Raw genomic sequence first — 25,891 nt, forward strand, 5'->3', positions numbered from 1 at the left:
ATGAATGAGTTTTTTGAGAAGTGTTATAATAAAGTATAGAGTCTTATACATACAGCTATAAGAATCTATCAGATTTTTAAGCAGGGCATTGAAAATATATATGTAAACAAATAAAAAAAGATTAGAATAAAGCTAATATAGAAAAATTATATATCTATATTTTTCTTATTGTTTTTATACTTAAAAATTTTAAATAAAATCCGAAGATTTGTATTTTATTCGATGGGTACAGTTTATTTTATTTCAATAATACGAGCAATCGAGGTAAGTACTATTAATAGACTTAACGAAACACTGAACAAGCTAGTAGAGTAGCATTGAATGAGAAAATTTGGAGCTTGTAATGTACAGAAACGTTGACGTGAAGAATATTTGAATCCGACCAATGACATTGTATATGTACACTGATAAAAAAGTTGACTTGATTCAAGAGCGAAAATTTTGAACCAAGAATTATATTTTGAAGAAAATGATTTTCTTGAGTGAAGAGAAAAAATTCTTGAACCAAGAGAAATTCACTTGACCCAAGAATAATTTTTGGCTCAAGAATTTTTTCTCTTGACTCAAGAAATTCATTTTCTTCAAAATGAAATTCTTTGTTCATGATTTTTTCTCTCGAATCAAGTCAACTTTTTTTATCAGTGTATGCTACAAGGCGCAATAAAAATTGTTTTTAATGCGTTATTTTATCTTGTTTTGATTACTCAATAGTAAATATGATCATGAATAATATAGAATCTAAATAATTTATTTTGTTTTGTATGTAGATTTAATGTTACCGTATTTTTCCCGTAATAATGATTCTGCCGCTGGTAAAGAATCATCATCAGCCGTTGTTGAGGCTTGGGCGATATTGTGGAGATCCTTTCGCGGTATTTTTTTTTTGAAATTCCACTTCGATCTTCTTTTGAATCAGAGATTTGGGACATTTCATTTTTATTAAATCCTCAACAATTATTTTTTCCTCAGGATTTAAATTTCTAATTTTGGGATAATACTCGAAATATTCCTAAAAAGTAGAGTAATTTAGTTAGTAAAGAATATCTATCACTATTAAATGAATGCTTTTATTTTTTTAATTATTTATACAGTATAATAAGTATGATCTTGACGTGAAATTTTTGTTAGTCAAATAGCTGTTTGTCAGTTCAATCGTAATTATGACTTTTGTGATGTTTCAAAGAATGCCTATTCAAAGTTGAAATACACACAAATAGTTGTTCGAAATATGCAAAAGCTATTTAACAAATAAAAATTTGGATGCTAACAGTATAATTAAAATGTAACAAATATAAAAAAACAAAAATAAAAATTTAAATTTGAACAATTGCTAAGCAAATAGTAGATGAGTATATTTTTCACGCAAATACAACAAAAATCGAAATTATATTGTAGTAATATTAAGGTAATATTTACATCCAGAGTTTTTTTTATCGTACCTGTATTTTCGAGTACCAGTTCAAACAATATAAAAATGATACTTAACGTTTCTTCATTAATAGATTTCAGTAGAATGGTACGGATTACAAACCTGTGTCCCTTCATGATTGTGATTCTCGTTGAATTCTTTGACGGCTAACTTTTCTATAGTCTATTCGATCTATTGATTTGTTAAAGATTTAAAGATACTTCAAGCTTAAAAAAAATTTTTACCCGTGTTATTTAAATGGGAAAATCGAATTTTTCAATGAGCTACTTCTGTAATCGACATAGAATTTTTTTTCTTGCGCGAAATTTTTTTTTTTTGTGTTGAACTATGATTTTTTCCACATGCACTTAAAAAAAAAATGTTGCTTCGAGATGACGCACCCTAATATACATATATAGATTATCAAAGCTATTATCTTACAAAATTATAAGAGTGTAATTAATCAAGCAAATACTTTAACAATACCTAGAACTTCTTTGTCCAGTAGATGTAGTTTTGCATTCACTGCTCATTTTAAATACATATGTTAGATTGTAATATACAAGTCTTTCCATATCATTGTCATTTATTACTTGCATTGGTTGTTTGGAGCCACTTTTTTTTTTTATGCTAGCACCGTTTGTCGACTTTGTTCATAAGTTTTTAATAGCTTACTTCGAGCAATTAAAAAACAATGTTTCATATGACGTTCATATTGCTCTATAAAAGATTTTAAGTCATTATAACTGTCAAATATCCTGTTATCTAAATTAAAATCCATTCTGAAAAGTTTAGTGGATGACTTTTTATATACAATTGATCAAAAAACAACGCAGTAAATATCCAAACTTATGATTAGTAAACGTTAGTTAGTTAAATCTTCAATAAAGCATTGGGATAATCCATTCAGTCGTTACTCCTATCAGTAAACATAATAGATCGAAAACTGAGCTGTGATAATTTTTCAAAACACCCAAAGAGTTATATGAAAGTTCACCAGATGGAACTGAACACATATTCCCTTGTTTTATGCCATAAAACAAACTGTATTTGATTAGTTTTTGCTATAATAAAGGAATTTCTTAACTCAAAATTATTCTACAAGTTGGTAGAATTCATTACTACTTTTCCCGCCCTCATGACGACAGAATTAAAAAACATCGACGCATCGAATGTATCCATGTCTTAACGAATAAAGGAATTCTTCATATAACCGTGATCGAGCAAGTACGAACAAGTTCCGAAAGCTACTCTCGTCATTAATTATTTATTCGCGTTTTTTATAAAAAAAAAAAATACCAAATTTGGTTTAAATAAAACTGCTAATCAACTTTATTAATAAAAAATAAAAAAAAAAATAAAACCATTAAATTTAATTAGTAAATTAATAAAAATTATAATATAATATAATATGGATCGAACATTTCGCGTAGGGGAAACTTTTTCGACCTATGAAGAATTTACACTAAAGTTTGATGCTTTTTGTGAAAGTGGACATAACTTTAGTGTAAAAGACTCAAAAAAAGTGGAAAGTGCTAATTTAAAAAAAAATATTTTACCAGAGTTAAAATTTTATAAAAAATATTTTGTATGTCCCCGAGCGGGAACATTTCAATCTAAAGCTAAGAAAAATGCAAGACAACGAAAGTAAGTAAATAAATTACTATATAATTCGTTTTAAAAAACACAACAAGTATGATCTACATGTAGATAATTGTAATTATAAAATTTTTATATTTTCAGAAGCGAAAAAACCGATTGTCCAGTCAAGCCCTTCTTGAAAGCATCAGACGACGGGCAAAGTTTGCAAGTTATAGAGTTTGAGGATGTGCATAACCACCCTGTTACGGAGAAGGTAAAAAAAAAGAAAAATTTTTTATCGAAATATTTCAAAACTTAAACATCCCTTTCGTATTTACAGAAGAAACGTGGACTCGCGCGCCAAGATGGCGATCAATCTAATGATTACGAGGTTAATAACAAATTCTAACTCAAAAAAAAAAAAACATATATATCTATATATATATATATATATATATATATATATATATATATATATATTTCTATATACACATATGTATTTGCATTAATAAATTTATCTCTCATTTAGTTTCCAGATAAAAGAAACAAAAAATCGAATAAAAAGAGCGACGCAAGTAAAAATGAAATCGATGAACAAGTAGTACTTGATAAAAAAAATAAAGACAACGCTCAAGATAAAATAGCCGGTACTAGCGTGGGTGGAAAAGAAGTGGTCGGTAATGTTGCTGATAACTTGCAAGTAGAAAATGTTGGTGAACACATCATTACTGAGCGTAACGAAGTGATCGTTGATGGCGTGGTAAGTGAACAGTAATTACCTTGATTAAAAAGTCTCATTTGGAATGATTTGAGATTACGTAACTCTTAATTATTTTAAATCATTCCAAGTTGTCTAAATTATTAAAGTATAAATAAAGTCAAATTTGAGTATAAATTTTGAAATAAATCGATATAAATCATATTGAATTACAAGATAATGAAATTTTATTTTCTGATTTGAAATTATTTAAAATGATTCAAACTTTCGAATCATTTCAAATTAATTACATAAATCCTTAAATTAAAAACTTCTCTTTCACGATTTTATATAGTTAAGAATGATTTATTTGAAAATTATACTTAAAGGCAGCATGATTTAACGATGTGGAGAGTTGTTGTAAATTATTTCAAATAATAATTTACAATTTAAAATAATAGGAAATTAAATGTGCAAAATATAAGGTTAAAACAAATGAAGACGTTGATGAAGAATGGTATTGCCGAGAATGTAAAAACTAATGTTATAACTATAATTAATAAAGTTTAATTACTTAATTTCTCACGATTCTCGTTAACTAGCTATGAAAATTTGTTACAAAATATTCAGTAAAGCACCGAACTTACAATGCTTCCCGCGCAAATTAATTCAAGTGGCGCAAATGTAAGCTCAGTGAATTCACGTCGTGGACAACTATGCATCACTATTACTTTAAAAATCATAAGCATAACTGATGCAAGTTGCTGGAACTGAGACTTGTTCTGGAGCTACAATGTCTGTATCTTCACGCAGCATTTTCAAATTAATCCCAGATAGAATCTACACATTACTAATATTATCAAGAAAGTCAGGGCACCTGTACTCGTATTCAGAATTCGTGCCTTCTAGATATAAGTATCATGCATGTACTTTGCTAATTGTCATTGGCATAAATATAGTTACACCGCTTTTTTTCGAATTTACAAATATCGATACACTAAGAATCGTTTAATGTATTTATTCACTACATTCAAAGTTTTTTTTTTTTTTTCATTTTAAGACTATCAAGTATGTTAAATGATTCGTATCATTACAAGCATTCAGTTTCTGATAGTTATAAACAATAATTAATTATATGTGTCTGTAATTAATTGGGGATTATTGTAAATTTTCATTTCATTATAATTCCTTGTTTTAATCGATATATATTAATATTCCAATCATGTGTCATTACTTTTTCGCGCCAAAAACAATTCAAATTTAACGTTGCTATGTTCGTGTATTGTCGACTTCTTCCGATTATACTCGTTTTCCGAACGTTCACGATGGGGATACTACTCATGAAACCAAAACGATTCCTTCTTTTCATGTTTATTTTCGTTCTGGTATAACCTTAACTTTGTCACAATTTTTAATTCCAAATGTTTTTCCTGATATTATTCATATTGTAATATTTAACTTTGGCTGAACATATCATAAGTTCTATAATCTACAGTTATAAAATAAAATTTAAGATCTGATTTAAAATATAATTTTTTTTTATGACTTAAAATAATTTATATAATCTATTCAGTATTTAATTTTCAATGATAAATTTGTTCACGATTAAATTTAATTTAAAGTAATTCATTAATACATATGAATTATATTCACGTCATTCTTTAAGTTCACGCTAAGGCTCACGAGTAAGCTCATTTTCCTTAAAAATTTATATTCACGCTAGAGTCACGCTAGAGTCAGTTTTGCGTGTTGATAGAGTCGTCTTTTAAAATTAAGCATTTTTTTAAACTTTCGATTTCATTGTATAGTTACGCAGTTGAAATGTAATTTTCATAATAAAAAAAAAAATTTGATGAAATAATTTGATTATTTATTTATTAACCATTTCAATTTTACTTAATTATAACTTTATTCTTTCAGACAGGAATTTTATCATTCGTTTTTTTAACTCTCATGTATAAGTTATTTGATATCTAATTTTTATTACCGATTTTGGATATGTTTCATGGATTCTAATGATTTATATTGTGGCAGAAAAAATTTCAGATAAAAATTTTTCTATTTTAATTGCAGCTACATCATGAGACTAATAAATAATTAAACTTTATGGATATACTTCTATTTCGTACTTGATATTTTGTTTTGAATTTTATAAAAATTAAATTATTTGAAATACTGTTCGTGATAACAGCATCGAAACTCAGAGTTTCAATGTCTCTACAGTCAGTCGAAAGAAGTTAGAATAATAAGTAGTATTTATAGTTTCTGTTTAATTATAAATTGCAAATGACAATTAACGCTTACGCTAAAAGTTGATCACACCATTGATCTTAAATTTACTTTTTTCTGACTGGCTGCTGACACTAAAATTTCAAGTTCCAATGCAGGTAATGAAAGGGGATGTAGCTGAATGCTGGATTGTTAACATGACTTCACACTTACCTGTTTTAGAATCTTATTTTCTAAATCTTGAGTGTAATCAGCAAGCTTGTTCTTAATTCTTATTCTTATTATTAAAAAAAAATCAATGGTCAATAGAGACTTTGATTTGTAATTAATTATTATTAATGAAATTTAAAACTTATGATTGTACTTCCTATCGCTTATTATTATTTATTAACTAATACTACAACTATGCCAATTTCTGCTTTAAATTTTGCAAATTAAAGTTTTGAATATTTATTTAAAAGTGATGTTTGAAATGATAATGTAATTGTTCATTTATTCTATTTTTACTTTACTTACTTTATTTTGAAATACTTAGAGAACAATGAAAATAAAAATCAAATTTAAAACAATTGCAGAAATTCGTGTTAAAAAAATAAATAAATAATAGTAATTAAAATTATAAATAATTAAATATTAAAATAAATTGTGACAATTACACAAAATTAAAAAAATATAGTGATTTATTTTTCATATATACAATATTCATACATGTAATAAAAACAAATTGATTAAATTAATAATTACAATTTTAAATTACGACTTATGGACTACGAGTTTATTGAAAATAACTTCTGTATTAAAATTTAATTTTCGAAATGACTATATTTCTTTTAGATCAAAGAATTAAAAAAAAAAATATAAATAATAAAAACACAACTTAATCTATTCAATTACAAATGTGTGCACTTATAAGTGAAACATTTAATGTTATATACGTATTGAAAATAAATAAATTAAATAAGTAATTATTTGACATTGTTAATAATAAAGACCACGAATTTATATACTTATTAACCCTACACCCATGAAAATGTTTCAAAATATTACAGACTTAATAATATTAATTAAAAATATTCCTATAAATATATCATTGTAATTTTTCCAAATCTTCATTAGTCAGTAATTTTAAAATACTCCTCGTAAAAGTACTTGGAAGTTGAATGTTATTGAAAATATCATCAATTAAACTAATAGCATTGGATAGCAATTTTTTCCGTCCTAATGCTTTTCTTAAACGATAAGCAATCATTCCACCGTATAGTGGAAAAAAAGATTCAATGTTCAAATTTAAAATAGTACTATCACTAACATACTTTAAACTTAAAGCTAATTTGTGTTCACATTTATTACATAGAACATTATAAAGTGTAACATTACTCGTACCAATATATGTTATCTTCAGTTTTTCAATTTCGCTTATGCACTGACCGCGCAATTCACCAAATTTTCCACTATCTACGACTGCTAAATTTTCTTTATCAATGTAACAATTCGTCGCACTGAGTTTGGCAATATATTCAGTAATTGTGTCTTTAACTTTTTGTGAATAATTCTGTCGTGAAGCAAATGCTGTTTTACCATTAGCGTTTTTTAAATTAATATCAACACCAGCATTAAGCAGTTGTCTTATGATATTATCGTCGGTTGCGAAAAATGCGTAATGAAGCGCTGAATATTTATACGCTGTCACTATATTTATATCAACCATACTATGGTTCAAGATTAATTCTACTGCTTCCGAACTTCGGGATTGGACAGCAACATGTAAAGCACTTTCTTTTGAAAAACCACTTTCACTTACACTATTAACATTTGCACCGTATGTTAGAAGAAGCTCCATAATTGGTAAGTTTTCTTTAGTAATAGCACATATTAGTGGTGTTTCAAAATAATGAGTATCAAGGTTCGGATCAGCATTATTTTTTAAAAGTAATTCTACAAGTTTTTCATTACCTCGATCAACAGCAATTTGTAACGGTGATTTGCCAAAACAAAAATCATAGGTTTCCAACATCGCAGTCTCAATGGCATGGTTTTGTAATAAAAACTCAGGATTTTCTTTAAGATTTGGCTCAGCTCTATACAGGTAATGGATCAAATCAGAGTCCTGAATTAGCAGAGTATTAACGTCTGCTCCGTAATTGATGAGGCTTTCAATTATACCCAAGTTCTCCATTATAACAGCAATGTGAAGAGCTGTACCCCAGTATTTACTTCTTGAATTCACATCAGCTTTCTTGCGGAGCAGATAGTTCACCAATCTTTTATCATTATTGACAGCTGCTATATGAAGCAGCGTAAAACCACCCATGACTGGAACCACTGTATTGATATTTTCGACATTTACTTGTTTGATTAAGTTGTCAACGTATTCGCAATTGAATTTTGAACGGATTGATTCCATGGTAATGAGTGATGCAATTAATAATTGTCGACTTTTAAATAATGAACTTTTAATTTGATTAACTTTGACACTTTACTGTGAGAGTAACTGTTCACTTAGTAATAACTTCAAGTTAAATTATTAACGATCACTGATTTTATGTTTGTAGTTTTGGGACAAGATTGACTGTACGACTGATCGTCTCAAGATCGAAAACGGTTTTGAATGATGTTGTCTATGGTACCTTCGACCTTAACAAAATCTCCCCAGATAATTACTTTTCTCCCCCACTCTTAAATATCTGTGGTCATGATTCAGGAAGAGAGGGGCAAAAGGGAGTACTTAAGGAAAGACTGAGTTTTTGGGGGCTCGAATAGGGGAAGAAGGGAGGGGGATACTTACTTTTTGTCTCAATATACCACATTTATCGAAAATTAAAAATCTTTAAATTTGAAGCGAAATGCGTCGTGAAAAAAAGATTTGATATTTGCTCTTTTTACCCCTTTTATTTCTGCTAGTTTTGTTCCATGTGTTCGTCATTAATATGCTCCAACAAAAAAAATTTTTATATGGGGCAACATGGTCCCTCTGAAAAATCTACGAAAATTCGGTTATTATTTTATTTCATCTGAAAGCTACTAATTAATAAATTTTTTTCTCTGTGTCCATCTTTGGTTCATTTTACTCAATCCGTGGTTCGATATAGGGCGAATTCTTATACGGCGCGTACCAGGTTTTCAAACTACAAATATTTTTTATTGCAATAAAATTTATTTTACATAATAATCAGTTTGACTTCAAGTAAAGAGTCTCTATGTTTTTATCTCATTCGAAATTAATCGACTGAAATAATTTATTTATTTTTCCGTCAAGCTTTTGAATTAACAGTAGGGAACTTATGAATTCGAATTAAAGCTTAATTGTAATTTAAACTATAAGAGAAAATAAATTTAAACTGGATAATTATTCCGAACTGGTAGTAAAATTGAGGATAACTTGTGACACTTAAGCCAGAAAAATCTCAAGTGAGTAATTACTTACGCTTAAGCGAATACATATTTATTCCAACTTCAAATTTTGAATGTTAATATTTTTCCAGGGGCTTTGATATTTTATTATTTAGGTTGCATTAAAAAAGTTATAAGAAATAAATAAAGGCAAATGATATAAATTTAATGTGACTGATGTATTGCCAAAAAAATAATTTTTTAATAACAATTTTAATGACAAGAAATATATGATTTTTTGAATGGACTGTTTATAAATTTTGGTTGGTAAATATCATAAACTTGGTAATTATTTTTTTTATGTCTTATAGTTTTAAAAAAAATCTCTATCTTGTTGCTCATAAATTGAATATTTGTAATTGGAGAATCATTTCGAAGATTCATCATTCGCTTCTTCAAATTTGTTTCTTTATAAAAAATTCTTTGATTTTTAATCTTTCAAATTTTATATTATAGTCAAGGGAATGGTTTTGATGAGTCACCATTTCTTGGACATAATTTTTTTTCTACTCTTTATTACTGTGAATTTTTAATTGAAATTCAAACCAAACTATCAAACATATTACAAAAATTTATTTAAACAAAAACTTATAAGGATATTGCGCTTTTGTATAGAAAATACTACTTATTTTTAATGATCCAAATCTTCCCAAATTCAAATGGCTTTGAAGTTTCGCCATTTATCCCCCATCACCAAATCTTTTTATCGTCAATACTTATAAGTTACACATTGCGAATTCGCTTTCAATCCTGCGACAAATTTTTTATAAACTAAAAATATTAGTTCGTTTACCGAACTCTTGCGAAATGAGTTTTTATGCCATAAAAATTTTATCATGTATCTTTTATGGTTGATGAAAAATTTATGATTTTTAAAGAAAAAAAAAAGTTATTACTTCTGATCAACCTAATAACTTTTTTTAGTTCTTACTAATGTAAACTTTTTTTTTCGTTAATTCTTTTAGCTTGTTTTGTTCATCGACTACGATAAGTAAATTTTTATTTCAAGGCTAACTAATATAAATTTTCTTTATTTATTTTTCAATTCTTTCAGCTAAATTGTATATCAAATATTATTTGTTATAAAATTTACTTGAAATGTATAATCGTCACGATAAAAACTTATTTAAATATTTTTATTTCAGGGCCAACTATATATAAAATAGTTTTATTTGCACAACTTATAGGTCTAATACAAATTTTTACATAAATCATATTTTCATTTGGTAAAATATTCACTTCGCTATATATATTATTTCTTTCTTACTTTTTAACTTCTATAATTTATTTGTTTTTGGCTTCTTTTATGTTTTGCACGTCACAGTCTTGGTATCCCGCTTGCACCACGCTCCGTAACCCTGAGTTGACTCTCAAAATTTCTTCAATTCTCTTGAAGACCGTACATAGTTTTATATCAACCTCTCCTTTTAATTTTGCTATCAACTTTTCTTCTACTTTTTTATCCTCTAACCCTCTCCACTCTTCTAGCAGCTCTTTTTCCTTCTCCACCCCTTCATATATTCCTTCACATTTCAGTAGGTGTATCAACGTTTCCTCCTCTTTCCCACACCCTCTACAGCTCCAGTCCCTGTACCCTTTTTTGCCCGCTCTTCCCAAATTTCCACACCTTATCCTCGCCCACATCTCCTTGTCCTCCCCTCTTACATTATCTTTTTTCCAGTAGTTATCTTCTTCTTTCTCTAATCTTATTTTTTTTTTCAATGTATTATACGTTGATTTGTTTATTGCGTCTTCAGCCTCCTTTTACGTTCTCTCTCATTTTCTTAATGCCCTCATTCAGCTTTTCCTCTATTTCCTCTACTCCCGCATCCCTGTAGATCATCTCTATCACCTCCTCGCATTACATTTTTTTTAGCGCAACCTTCACCATTTTCCCCCATTTCGTCGGGCACCTGTTCATAATCCCTCTCATTTCTTCTTTCAGTGCTATCCTTGGCCATCTCTCTTTTTCCATCATCATACAATCCTTCATATATCTTACTGCTCTTTCTTTTAATATTACTTCCATCATTTCTACTCTCATCTCGTCCCTCCAAATATATTCTGGTGTATCCCTTCTTACTCCTAATGCCATCTTGCAGAGCCTCCTATGCACCCTCTCTATTTCTTCCGACTTTTCCCACCCCCAGACCTCCACTCCGTACAAAGCTACTGTTCTTGCCACAGTGTTCATCAGATACATCCTGTCCCTCATGCTGTTCCTTTTGCTCCTTTTTATCACTCCCCATACTGCATTTGTGGCCTTTTGTGCTTTTTGTGCTAGTTCCTTTTTTTGTTTCCCTGCGCTATTCCTTGTGGTGAAATGGTACCCAAGATATTTAAATTCTTTGACTTCTTCGACCTCACTTCCTTTATACATCCATTTCTTTCCCTTCTTTTTTCTACCTCCATTTCTGCATATTAGAATTTTTGTTTTTTCCACGTTCACCTCCATCTTATTCTCTTCTGTGTATCTTTCCAGCTCTTTCAGCATCCCTCTTAGCTCCTCTTCTGTCTCCGCAACTAGCGCCACATCATCCGCATATTTCATGACATGTATTCGTTGGTTCCCAATCATTGTCCCTCCTCTCTTCTTCTCTTCCATCGTCTTTTTTAGGTCGTCGATATCTATGCCATATAACGCTCCGCTCATCGCACACCCTTGTCTTTCCCCTTTTCTTGTTATAAATTCTTTTGTCTGTCTTCTTTTTCCTACTTTCACCTTACAATATGTTCTTTTATATATTTCTCTTATTATTCTGTGCATTCTCCCTCTGGCCCCCTTCCTCCATACCTTTCTCTTCATTTTTGGTCTCCTGACTGTGTCGAACGCCGCTCTAAAGTCTATGAACCCGATGCATAATTTTCCTCCCTCCCTCTTCATTTTGTTGTTTATTAGACTATTCAATACAAATATGTGGTCCCTTGTCCCTCTTTTTTTCCTGAACCCCGCCTGACTTTCCCTTAAAATTTTTTCTTTATCTATCCAGTTATTTAGCCTCTCCGTCATCATAGTTGTCAATAACTTGTACCCTGTATTTAGAAGCGAAATTCCCTTGTAATTTTCTGTTCTTTCTCCGTCTCCTGCTTTGTAAATCTGAATTATCACTGCTGTGTCCCATCATTCTGGCATACTTCCTTCGTCCCATATTCTATTTATAATTTCGCCTATCCATTCAATGACATCTGGTGCACTGTTCTTTATAAATTCTGCTGCCATCCCGTCTTCCCCTGGAGCTTTGTGATTCCCGAGCTTTCTTATTGCGGCTTTCACTTCTCTCCTGCTGGAGTTTTCATCGAGCTTCGGCTCCTCTGATCGTTCATTACTACCTTCTCCTTTCCACGGCTCATTTTCTTCCTCTTCCGATTCTTCATTGCCATCCCCATTCAGCAGATCACTAAAGTGCTTTTCCCATTGTTTTGCTTTTATGCTGTTGCTTGCAGCTCTTTTCTTTGTTCCTCTGAACCTATTTATGGCTTCCCACCATTATGTCATGTCTTTGGCGTTATTAATCTCCTCACACCTTTCCATCATCCACCTTTCCTTGCTCTCTTTGATTGTTTCCCTATATTTCTTTCTGCTTTCCTTCAGATTTCTCTTTTTTTCTTTGTTATTATCCTTGATGAATTCTTTGAGCTTTTTCCATACTTTTTTTCTTTTTTTTTACCCTCGATATTGGACCACTTTTTTTTCTCCTTTGTATCTTTGTCCTTCTTTCCTTTTATCACCATCCCCGTTTTTTCAGCCCCTTTTCTTACTATTTCCTTTATATCCTCCCACTCAAGCTCGCTTTTTTCCTCTACTGCTTCTGTCAGTGCTTCCTGCGTTGCTTCTGCATACTCCTGTATTTTTTCTTTCTTCCAGATCAGCTTATTTGCTCCAATTTCTTCCTGCTCTTCCTCCTCTGACATGCAGCTTCCTTCCTTACCCTCTTCCTCATTTCTCTTTACCTTATATCTCGCCAACACTGGTAGATGATCTGACTCTATTCTTTCCACCACTTTTACCTCTATTTCTTGCTCATCGCCTCTGTCCAGCGTTAGTATAAGGTCAATTACTGATCCTAAACTCTCTTCGTCTCCCCCGACGTAAGTTATTTCCCCACCTTCATCTCCTCTTGCTCTACCATTCCATACGCAAAGTCCTAACTCATCACACATCTTTAGTAATTTTTTTCCTTCGCTGTTTACTGTCTTGTCTCTCGATTTTCTTTTTTTCCTCACTCTGCCTTCGTCCTCTCCTGTTACGTTTTCTTCTCCGATTCTCTCATTAAAGTCCCCAATGATCATCACACTTTCGTCCCTGTTTGCACATTCTTCTATCTGCCTTCTTAGCTCCGTTTCTAATTTGCTCATTCCTACATTGTTATACACTGTGATTATACTTTCACTTTCCTTACTTTCTTCCAACATCATTCCGTATTTCCATTCCCTGATTTCCCATTTTAATTTGCAATTTTTTTTTATCCCAATAATATGACCTCCCTTTGCTCTTCCTCTCTGTTTCTCTCTCGTCGCAGGCTTCGCCCACCATTTGAATTCTTTGCTCAGCCTCTCACATGTTATTTCCACCTTATCTTCCATTACCCATGTCTCCACTAGCACAACAATCTCGTTTTCTTCCATCATTGTGGCAGCTTTTTCTACCTCATTCATACCTGCAACATTCCAAAACTATATTTTCCTTCTATTTTCTTGCTCTCTTCCTTTATTTTGGTCCTCTTTCTCCTTGGCCTCTGTGTCTCTTTCTGTACCCACTCTCCACTCCTTTTTCTCATCATTCGCCCACTTTCATAATTTCAATTCTCCTTTTTTTTCATTCCAACACCACCATACCTCACCAATTTTTAACCTTTTTTGCTTCCTTTCTTTTAGTTCTTCCTCCAGCTCATTTCCATTAATTTTTTTTGGCTTTTCTTCAATGAGCTTTTCTTTTTCTTGTCTTCTCCATTCTTCATTTGTTTTGTCCTTTTTATCTTGTCTTTTCCTCGCCTCGCTCACGAATCTTTCCACCTCATTTTCCAAGCTCCATTCCCTCATTTCTTGAACATTCCTTTCATTCGCCCACGCGTTTTCTGTTTCCTTCACTCTTGATCGCCCTCTTTCCTGCCTTCCTCCACTGTTACTCTTTCCTTGTCTCTTTGTGTCGTGACTCTGACTGTCGTGTTGGTTTCCTTTTTTTTTTCCTCGGTTGCTTTTGTCTTATTTGGTATGTTCGTCTTACTTTCTTTCTCCTTTTTTATTTTTTCACTTAGCTCTTTAATTACTCTGTCCTTTTCCTTTATGCTTTGTTCTCTTTTACCAATTTCCTTCTCTAATCTTTCTATTTCCTGTCTGTGTCTTCTTTCCTTTTCCACTTGGTCTTCTTTACATTTGCTCCTAATTATTTGGGCCCCTATCTTCGAGGTTTCTTGTCTTGTACATGCCTTCATTTCTTCCATTGATTTCATAATCAATTCTTCAACTTTTGTTTTTACCCTGTCTTCTATCTCTGCGATCAATTGCCACATCTTTTCCTCTGAATTTTTTTCACTATCCTTCATTTCCTGCTTTTGGCTCCAATTTGACATTCCAGTCTGCGTTGCTTGTTCTCTTGTCTTTTTTCACACTTCATCTTTCTGTTTGTGTTTCCTATCATTGATTGTCTCGATTATATCTAACTCTTTCGCCTCTTCATTACTGTCCTTCTCAACTTGCAGACTGCCTCTACTGTTTCTTGCCGGTGTTCTCGCTAGCTGAAATCCGGCTCTGCACCAGTCTGTTCCTACCTCATTTATATTGTCTGTGTTTTCTACCTTTTTTGCTTTTGCCTTTATTATATCCATCTGACTACACACAAATTTTTCTAACGCTCCATTTTTCATACCGTAGTCTCTTTTACTCGCTGAATTTGTACATTTGCATTTGCGCGGCCTTCCCCTCCTTCTCTTGGTCATCCCGGCGCTTGCGCCATTCGCTTTACCTCTCTCATGTCTTTCCTCGTCACTTGTCATCTCTTTGTATGTGCTGCCCTCTCGTTCCTCGTCACTTTTTTCCTTCGTCTTGTCTCCCGCCAATTCCTCTATGTCCGCCAAAACCCGGATTGCTTTTACCTTTTGGTTTCCGCGTCTTTTGCTTTTCCCGTGCCACAGCTTTTCTTTTTTTTTATTATTCACCTTGTTTGGCGTTTTTCACTCCCACCTTTTTTACTCTAAACTTACTTGCCTTTTCTTTTTTTTTCACTATTTCATTTATTTTTGCACTAGCTACTCTTTTACACGTCTGTACACTTACACAGCTTACAGCGCTCCTTTCAGGGCCAACTAATATTTATTATTTTTTTTTTTATTCTTTCAGTTAAATCTTATATTAAATAAATTATTGTTTATAGAATTGACTTAAAATTACACTTTTCAGCGCTTCATTGTATTGAAAAATACTTATTTAAATGTTTTCATTTCAGGGCAAACTAATATTTAATTTTTTTATTTTTTCAGCTAGATCATTAACTAATTAAATTGTTACTTATAAAACTGACATCAAATGAAAAATTTAAACTCCCCATTGTAATGATAAAAACTTACCCAATAATTTCTGTTTCAGGGCCAACTAATATTTATTTTTTTATTCTTTTTTTTTCAATTCTTTCAGTCAAATTTTAAACTAAATAAATTATTGTTTATAAAATTTATATTTAACGGCACTTTTCAGCACCTTGTTAAAAAGTTGAAAACTTGTTTAAAAATTTCCATTTCAGGAATCAACTAACATGAATTGTTTTATTTTTTTTTTTTAATTTTTTCAGTCAGGTCGTACATCAAATAAATGATTCTTAATGTAATTGACGTCAAGTGGGACTTCAGCGCCCTATTATTACGACGAAGAGTTTTTCAATCAATCCAATATCAAGGTGAACTGTCATAATTTTTTCTATTTTTATTTTTTGACTTTGATTTCAAGTAAATTATACAAAAAACAACCATACCCATACGTAAAACCATACCAAATTAAAACCGAACGGCTCTTTTCAGCGCCTGGCTCACATGGAGAAAGTTCTTGAGCTTTTGGGGTCCTGTTCATGCAGGGCCCCCCCCCCAAATTTTTTATACGTCTATTCTTTTCCAGTTTCAAATTATACTAAATAAGCAGTCATAAGAAATACAAAATTTTTTTTCCGTACAAATAACATAAAATTTTTTTCTTGCAGAGTATAATTTCCTTAAATAAAATTTCCCAATACCAATAAAACCCATCTTTAATTTTATCCTTTCCCATTGGACTCAACAAATTCATGAAACTTTTTTTTGTTGAATTTTACGGCAATTAGTAAAAAATTTTTTAACCTAGTCTGCAGAATTTTTATCTATCGTCTCTGTACTTAAAGATAAATATATTTATAAACTAAAGTGTAAACTATAATTTAACAAAAATCAAAAAATTGTAATTCTTTGTCAGTCATTTAAAACAATGAAACATTTATTGCGAAAAAATATCGGAGCATTGATGTGAGTTAAATGTTACAAAACTTAAATTATAGTGGCCCTAAAAAGAGCCGTTTCCAACTCAAAGTGTAAAACTTCAGTATCTAATTATAAAAAATCTGTACATAGAAATAAAAAGAATTCCTGCCGAAAGACATATTTCGTTTGAGATTTCCTCAAAATAACATGAAAACCAAATTATAAAGTCGTGATGACAACTTTTTTTTCACAACCCGGGATATTTTTCTACTACTTATTGGTTAGCCGATACCGACTCAATCAATATTGTTGTTATTTTGCGTTATAAATAATTACTTAAAGCTGTAAAACTATAAAACTTACACTCTTGTAAACATTAAACAGTCAATAAAAATACTTAGTTGGAATACTTTTATTTGTTAAAATAAGAGACTAATGGTGAGGCAAAAATAAATATATGCACAACTCGAAATGTATAAAAAATCATAATTTAGTAAATATTAAAATTTGTACTTGTTGTTTAGCCACTTACTAAATAAATATAAATATTGAAAGAGTATGGAAGCAAGGATTGAATTCTTAGGTGTAAACTTGAATTGTTCTTTATGTATGAAAAATTTGGTGGCCCTGAAAAGGGCCGTTTTTAACTTAAGTCAGAACTTAAGTATCTAATTAGAAAGTATCTTCACCTGTACCATGATATATACTTCATCGCTGGCTTCATGTAATATGCCACAGAAGTCGTCTCTGCCACGTCGTCTGATGCAGTTGCCCAAGTGTATGTAGTCATCGTAGGCCTTGAAAGGAGCAGACTGGTCGGTGAGTGTCGTCAGGTTACCGAGCAAGTCAAGGGCGAAACACTGGGCGGTGTATCTCGTCTTGAGGTCCTTGGACTTGGACGGTTGGATGCCCAACGAAAGCCAAAAGTTGTCTTCCCGGTCGTGGCTTAGCTCCATACGGAAACTCCATGTTTCCTGGATGTCTGTCCTCGGATACAGGGATGACTCTGCAACCTCCACAGCTCCTGAATCTGTCGTGTATAGCTTCGTGCTGATTTTAGTCAGCTTAAACGTGTGGCCAGTTGAATTAATGAAATTCATCTTGACGTGTGAAGTTAAAAACTTGAATATTTTGCGTGACGTACAAAGTAAGTTGTCGGTTGGAAATGACCTACAATGACTGTATGACCATTAAGTAACCTCTGATCTTTACCACCTCCACGACTAAATTTCAACGTACTGCTTTCTGATTGGCTCGCAGTTACCGACGTGACGATTTTCTCGTAATTACTTTCTATCGGTACACGCGCACCAATCACAGCAAAGGAAATATCCCCTCTACTACTTCTAGCTTTCTTATTGGCTCGCAGGTACCGACACAGTGAGTATTGTTGTTATTTTTCGTCGGTACGTGCGATCCAATAGAATTACCGAATCATCGATCCCTGAAATATTTGCATCAGACAAAATATTTAGCATTGCCAACGATGGAATATCAAAACTTAACAATATTAAAATATTCCGTTCGCATTTAGTTGATTTTTTAATAGTAGCTGGCTATTGGCTACTTCCACAATTTTACCACACTGTGAATGATATGAATAATTTTATTGATATATTTGTGAAATTTCAGGAGACTTTCGTCTGTTAGAGAGACTCAACTTTCCTTATGACAAGTACACCAAATAATTGTTTGAAAAAATCAAAAATTAATAATAGCTTTTCTATTAATAGCTTTTTCGTAATTCGTCACAAAAAAAAAAAAAAATAATATTCCGGTACCGGGAATCGAACCTTTTTTTTTTTGTTTAAAGTTTCTTTATTTAAATTTACCATGTCATACATAATAGGAATAAATAAACTAAATAACATAAATCCTTAATTTCTAATAGTTTTAAACTTATTAATTGAGATCAACTGGCTGTTGTTGGCAGCGTCTCGGGTCTCTACCATCTTTGTAATTTTATTTACTGCTATTATTAGAGCCACCGAAGGCTCCGGTCGCGATAGTCATTTTTTATTTTTTAATTATTTTTTCTTCCATTTAGCTTTTATTAAAACAGGAAAACAGTGGCTAAGTGTGCTCCTGTGGGCAATTCGAGCCTGTTGTCAACTACTACGTTGATCGTTGTTGGTCAAGCGATAGCTTGGTTCCCGTGAGCAAATTTAGGGTTTTGTGCGCCGATTTTAAAAAACTACTAATACACTTTTCTATTAAATGTAAATTCTTTTTTTGAATAAACAGCCACTGTTCGCGTTAACAAATAGCCAGGTCCGTGGTTCGATATAGGGCGAATTGTTATACGGCGCGTACCGGGTTTTCAAACTACAAATATTTTTTATTGCAATAAAATTTATTTTACATAATAATCAGTTTGACTTCAAGTAAAGAGTCTCTATGTTTTCATCTCATTCGAAATTAATCTACTGAAATAATTAATTTATTTTTCCGTCAAGCTTTTGAATTAACAGTAGGAAACTTATGAATTCGAATTAAAGCTTAATTGTAATTTAAACTATAAGAGAAAATAAATTTCAACTGGATAATTATTCTGAACTGGTAGTAAAATTGAGGATAACTTGTGACACTTAAGCCAGAAAAATCTCAAGTGAGTAATTACTTACGCTTAAGCGAATACATATTTATTCCAACTTCAAATTTTGAATGTTAATATTTTTCCAGGGGCTTTGATATTTTATTATTTAGGTTGCATTAAAAAAGTTATAAGAAATAAATAAAGGCAAATGATATAAATTTAATGTGACTGATGTATTGCCAAAAAAATAATTTTTTAATAACAATTTTAATGACAAGAAATATATGATTTTTTGAATGGACTGTTTATAAATTTTGGTTGGTAAATATCATAAACTTGGTAATTATTTTTTTTATTCCTTATAGTTTTAAAAAAAAATCTATATCTTGTTGCTTATAAATTGAATATTTGTAATTGGAGAATGATTTTGAAGATTCATCATTCGCTTCTTCAAATTTGTTTCTTTATAAAAAATTCTTTGATTTTTAATCTTTCAAATTTTATATTATAGTCAAGGGAATGGTTTTGATGAGTCACCATTTCTTGGACAAAATTTTTTTTCTACTCTTTTTTACTGTGAATTTTAAATTGAAATTCAAACCAAACTATCAAACATATTACAAAAATTTATTTAAACAAAAACTTATAAGGATATTGCGCTTTTGTACAGAAAATCCTACTTATTTTTACTGATCCAAATTTTCCCATATTCAAAAAGGTTTTGAAACTACGCCATTTTTCCTTCATCGATACATTTTATAACCGATAATTTTTAGTTAATTGCGAATCTACTTTCAAATATTTAAAAAAAATTTACAGGAACCATACGAGAGAAAATTTTTTTCTCTATAAAAATTCCTCGATTTTTCTAATCTCTGAAAATTTTAACATTGCCACTGCGATGGTTTTGATGAGTCGCCATTCCTTACGAAAAATTTTTTTTCTACTTTTTATAATTGCTAATTTTATCTTAGAATTTAAGCCACAGGTTAAAAATGTGACAAAATTTTACCTAAAAAAACTTGTAAGCAACTTGCGTTTCTGTACAGACCCCCGTTAATTTTCGAGACCCAAATCTTCCCAAATTCTAAATGGCTTTGAAGTTTCGCCATTTCTCCCCCATCACCAAATCTTCTTATCGTCAATACTTGTAAGTTACACATTGCGAATTCGCTTTCAATCCTGCGACAAATTTTTTATAAACTAAAAATATTAGTTCGTTCACCGAACTCTTGCGAAATGGGTTTTTATGCCATAAAAATTTTATCATGTATCTTTTATGGTTGATAAAAAATTTATGATTTTTAAAGAAAAAAAAAAGTTATTACTTCTGATCAACCTAATAACTTTTTTTGGTTCTTTCTAATGTAAACTTTTTTTTTCGTTAATTCTTTTAGCTTGTTTTGTTCATCGACTACGATAAGTAAATTTTTATTTCAAGGCTAACTAATATAAACTTTCTTTATTTATTTTTCAATTCTTTCAGCTAAATTGTATATCAAATATTATTTGTTATAAAATTTACTTGAAATGTATAATCGTCACGATAAAAACTTATTTAAATATTTTTATTTCAGGGCCAACTATATATAAAATAGTTTTATTTGCACAACTTATAGGTCTAATACAAATTTTTACATAAATCATATTTTCATTTGGTAAAATATTCACTTCGCTATATATATTATTTCTTTCTTACTTTTTAACTTCTATAATTTATTTGTTTTTGGCTTCTTTTATGTTTTGCACGTCACAGTCTTGGTATCCCGCTTGCACCACGCTCCGTAACCCTGAGTTGACTCTCAAAATTTCTTCAATTCTCTTGAAGACCGTACATAGTTTTATATCAACCTCTCCTTTTAATTTTGCTATCAACTTTTCTTCTACTTTTTTATCCTCTAACCCTCTCCACTCTTCTAGCAGCTCTTTTTCCTTCTCCACCCCTTCATATATTCCTTCACATTTCAGTAGGTGTATCAACGTTTCCTCCTCTTTCCCACACCCTCTACAGCTCCAGTCCCTGTACCCTTTTTTGCCCGCTCTTCCCAAATTTCCACACCTTATCCTCGCCCACATCTCCTTGTCCTCCCCTCTTACATTATCTTTTTTCCAGTAGTTATCTTCTTCTTTCTCTAATCTTATTTTTTTTTTCAATGTATTATACGTTGATTTGTTTATTGCGTCTTCAGCCTCCTTTTACGTTCTCTCTCATTTTCTTAATGCCCTCATTCAGCTTTTCCTCTATTTCCTCTACTCCCGCATCCCTGTAGATCATCTCTATCACCTCCTCGCATTACATTTTTTTTAGCGCAACCTTCACCATTTTCCCCCATTTCGTCGGGCACCTGTTCATAATCCCTCTCATTTCTTCTTTCAGTGCTATCCTTGGCCATCTCTCTTTTTCCATCATCATACAATCCTTCATATATCTTACTGCTCTTTCTTTTAATATTACTTCCATCATTTCTACTCTCATCTCGTCCCTCCAAATATATTCTGGTGTATCCCTTCTTACTCCTAATGCCATCTTGCAGAGCCTCCTATGCACCCTCTCTATTTCTTCCGACTTTTCCCACCCCCAGACCTCCACTCCGTACAAAGCTACTGTTCTTGCCACAGTGTTCATCAGATACATCCTGTCCCTCATGCTGTTTTTTTTGCTCCTTTTTATCACTCCCCATACTGCATTTGTGGCCTTTTGTGCTTTTTGTGCTAGTTCCTTTTTTTGTTTCCCTGCGCTATTTCTTGTGGTGAAATGGTACCCAAGATATTTAAATTCTTTGACTTCTTCGACCTCACTTCCTGCATATTAGAATTTTTGTTTTTTCCACGTTCACCTCCATCTTATTCTCTTCTGTGTATCTTTCCAGCTCTTTCAGCATCCCTCTTAGCTCCTCTTCTGTGTCCGCAACTAGCGCCACATCATCCGCATATTTCATGACATGTATTCGATGGTTCCCAATCATTGTTCCTCCTCTCTTCTTCTCTTCCATCGTCTTTTCTAGGTCGTCGATATCTATGCCATATAAAGCTCCGCTCATCGCACACCCTTGTCTTTCCCCTTTTCTTGTTATAAATTCCATTGTTATTGAGAAGGTCTGCATGTTGTAGGTTTCCACTATATTAAATTGGTGTTAATACCGTACGATGGACGGTGTGGCTCAATAAGTTATAGATAAAATTGAACGGAATATAGTATAGTGCCGGATAGCTCAACTGGTAGAGCACTCGGCGCGATACCGACATGGTCTGGGTTCGATTCCCAGTTCGGGCTATCTATATTTTTCTCAATTTATCTATAAATTGTCTTATTGAGAAGGTTTGCATGTTTTAGGTTTCCACTATATTAAATTGGTGTTAATACCGTACGATGGACGGTGTGGCTCAATAAGTTATAGATAAAAATTGAACGGAATATAGTATAGTGCCGGATAGCTCAACTGGTAGAGCACTTGGCGCGATACCGACATGGTCTGGGTTCGATTCCCAGTTCGGGCTATCTATATTTTTCTCAATTTATCTATAAATTGTCTTATTGAGAAGGTTTGCATGTTTTAGGTTTCCACTATATTAAATTAGTGTTAATACCGTACGATGGACGGTGTGGCTCAATAAGTTATAGATAAAATTGAACGGAATATAGTATAGTGCCGGATAGCTCAACTGGTAGAGCACTCGGCGCGATACCGACATGGTCTGGGTTCAATTCCCAGTTCGGGCTATCTATATTTTTCTCAATTTATCTATAAATTGTCTTATTGAGAAGGTTTGCATGTTTTAGGTTTCCACTATATTAAATTGGTGTTAATACCGTACGATGGATGGTGTGGCTCAATAAGTTATAGATAAAATTGAACGGAATATAGTATAGTGCCGGATAGCTCAACTGGTAGAGCACTCGGCGCGATACCGACATGGTCTGGGTTCGATTCCCAGTTCGGGCTATCTATATTTTTCTCAATTTATCTATAAATTGTCTTATTGAGAAGGTTTGCATGTTTTAGGTTTCCACTATATTAAATTGGTGTTAATACCGTACGATGGACGGTGTGGCTCAATAAGTTATAGATAAAATTGAACGGAATATAGTATAGTGCCGGATAGCTCAACTGGTAGAGCACTCGGCGCGATACCGACATGGTCTGGGTTCAATTCCCAGTTCGGGCTATCTATATTTTTCTCAATTTATCTACAAATTGTCTTATTGAGAAGGTTTGCATGTTTTAGGTTTCCACTATATAAAATTGGTGTTAATACCGTACGATGGACGGTGTGGCTCAATAAGTTATAGATAAAATTGAACGGAATATAGTATAGTGCCGGATAGCTCAACTGGTAGAGCACTCGGCGCGATACCGACATGGTCTGGGTTCGATTCCCAGTTCGGGCTATCTATATTTTTCTCAATTTATCTATAAATTGTCTTATTGAGAAGGTTTGCATGTTTTAGGTTTCCACTATATTAAATTGGTGTTAATACCGTACGATGGACGGTGTGGCTCAATAAGTTATAGATAAAATTGAACGGAATATAGTATAGTGCCGGATAGCTCAACTGGTAGAGCACTCGGCGCGATACCGACATGGTCTGGGTTCGATTCCCAGTTCGGGCTATCTATATTTTTCTCAATTTATCTATAAATTGTCTTATTGAGAAGGTTTGCATGTTTTAGGTTTCCACTATATTAAATTGGTTGATCCATTAAACCGTTTGTTCGGGCCGATTGCTCAAAGTTTTACAAAACAATTAAAGGAACAAGTTTTGTTCTTTAATTTGAGTAATCATTACCAAAATGAAAAAATTAATTTTTTTTTTGAATTCACTTTTATTTTCACGTTAGTTATTCAGTAGATATGAGGTAAGGAAAAAAAAAAATATCCAAAAAGCGAGATAAAGCAAGAATTTTTTTACTTTTTTTTTTTTTTCATGTTTTACTCGGGGGTTATTTTTTCCTTTTCCGGAAAAATTGTTTTTTTTTCTCTACCTCACATTTACTAAAAAATTAACCCAAAAGTGGAAAAAAATCCGGAAAAAATTAAATTTTCATATTAGTATTGATTAAACAAATTAAGGAACAAAACTTGTTCCTTCAATTGTTTTATAAAAGTTTGAGCAATCGGCCGGGACAAACGGTTCAATGGATCAATCTGAAAATTTTCCGGGTTTTTGGGGGTACATTAAGCTATAAAATCACCTGATATCATTAACCTTTGCATCAGTATTCGCAAAGTAGCGATGAGTTGACTAAAAATCCATAAAATAGCCATTTTTTTTGGGTTTTTCAAATGGATATTAAGGATAAAAAAAATTTTTTTTTTTTTTTTTAATCGAGAATGGAACTTGTAGAGAATTTATTCAAGTTTCTTAAACTGCCACTGAAATTACTGTGCGACCATTAGTTGCCAAGATATCGATAATCAAAGACAACAGGATCCTTTTTCATATGAAGGCTGATATCTCAGCAGCAAATTGTCCTACAGAGAAACAAAAAAAAGCAATAAATTGTAGTTGAATAAATTTCCTAAATGAGCCATGAATTGGTTTTTTCGAAGAAAATTCTCCAAACCTCGTAAACCTAAAAAACCAAATCAAAAAAATTAGAAACATTTTGTCTCGATCTATTTCTTATGATTCTGCAAAAACCGTGGCTCAGAAAATTATTTAGTTGACAGATTTTTAAACTAGAGATTTCAAGCTTCAATTTGCTTTTTTTTTTATTTTTTCAACACGATAATTTTTCACGAAAATACAGCCTTCTAAATATCAGTAAAAAATTAAAAAAATTTTTACTCCACTTAATTTTTTGGATAAGTGTATATAATTGAGCATTATTTAAAAAACTTTTTCGTTAAAATTAAAAAAAAATTTAGAATTCCATTCGAAAAATATTAATGACTTTGGTTTTATAACAAAAGCTATACTAATTTTTTTTTTCCTTTGAATCAAATAATTATGTGAATTATAATTTTTCTTTATGTAAATTACTTATAAAAAAATTTTATTTTATCAAATTTATTCAATTTCCAGAACTTCTTTTGTCATCTTATTTAAAGGGTACTCCATTTCTCCCCCAAAGAATTCGATTTTCGAAAATTAGAGCGAAACCAATAACTTGCTGAATTTTTGAAAATTTTCAATTTTCTCAGCGGGAAGTTAATAATGAAACTTTTTTTTTTGCAGTTTGTGTATGCCATAGTCCGTTCAATGTATATGTATGCAGAAAATTAAAATAATTAAGCGCGAAAATTCAGTGTTCTGAAAAATTTATTAATTAGTAGCTTTCAGATGAAATAAAATAATAACCGAATTTTGGTAGATTTCTCAGAGGGACCATGTTGCCCCAAATAAAAATTTTTTTTGTTGGAGCATATTAATGACGAACACATGGTACAAAACTAGCAGAAATAAAAGGGGTAAAAAATATCAAATCTTTTTTTCACGACGCATTTTGCTTCAAATTTAAAGATTTTTAATTTTCGATAAATGTGGTATATTTAGACAAAAAGTAAGTATCCCCCTCCCTTCTTCCCCTATTCGAGCCGCCAAAAACTCAGTCTTTCCTTAAGTACTCCCTTTTGCCCCTCTCTTCATGAATTATGACCACAGATAT

General features: G+C 31.6%; 2 protein-coding genes across 2 annotated transcripts; both read right to left on the minus strand.

The window, feature by feature from the left end:
- Positions 1–11,166: 11,166 nt before the first annotated feature.
- LOC128668094 (uncharacterized) lies at positions 11,167–11,910 on the minus strand. Its single transcript, XM_053740260.1, has one exon. The coding sequence runs from the start codon at positions 11,908–11,910 to the stop codon at positions 11,167–11,169; it is 744 nt and encodes a 247-aa protein (XP_053596235.1).
- Positions 11,911–12,426: 516 nt separating this feature from the next.
- On the minus strand, positions 12,427–14,345 carry LOC128668095 (golgin subfamily A member 6-like protein 22). The gene is made up of 3 exons (XM_053740261.1): positions 14,147–14,345; positions 12,955–13,963; positions 12,427–12,772 (listed from the first exon to the last, which is right to left on the minus strand). The coding sequence occupies exons 1-3, from the start codon at positions 14,343–14,345 to the stop codon at positions 12,427–12,429; spliced, it is 1,554 nt and encodes a 517-aa protein (XP_053596236.1).
- Between the last annotated feature and the right edge of the window lie 11,546 nt (positions 14,346–25,891).

This window comes from Microplitis demolitor, chromosome 6, assembly GCF_026212275.2.
Source record: "Microplitis demolitor isolate Queensland-Clemson2020A chromosome 6, iyMicDemo2.1a, whole genome shotgun sequence".
NCBI classification, from domain to species: domain Eukaryota; kingdom Metazoa; phylum Arthropoda; class Insecta; order Hymenoptera; family Braconidae; genus Microplitis; species Microplitis demolitor.

Coding starts and splice junctions, on each gene's coding strand:
- LOC128668094 (XM_053740260.1), bottom strand. CDS start 11,910: ATGGAAGAGAAGAAGAGAGGAGGGACAATGATTGGGAACCAACGAATA.
- LOC128668095 (XM_053740261.1), bottom strand. CDS start 14,345: ATGAGGGAATGGAGCTTGGAAAATGAGGTGGAAAGATTCGTGAGCGAG. Junction 13,964..14,146: donor GCAAAAAAGGTTAAAAATTG/GTGAGGTATGGT, acceptor GGAATGTTGCAG/GTATGAATGAGGTAGAAAAA. Junction 12,773..12,954: donor GGTAAAAAAAAAGAAAAAAA/GTATGGAAAAAG, acceptor AGCCATAAATAG/GTTCAGAGGAACAAAGAAAA.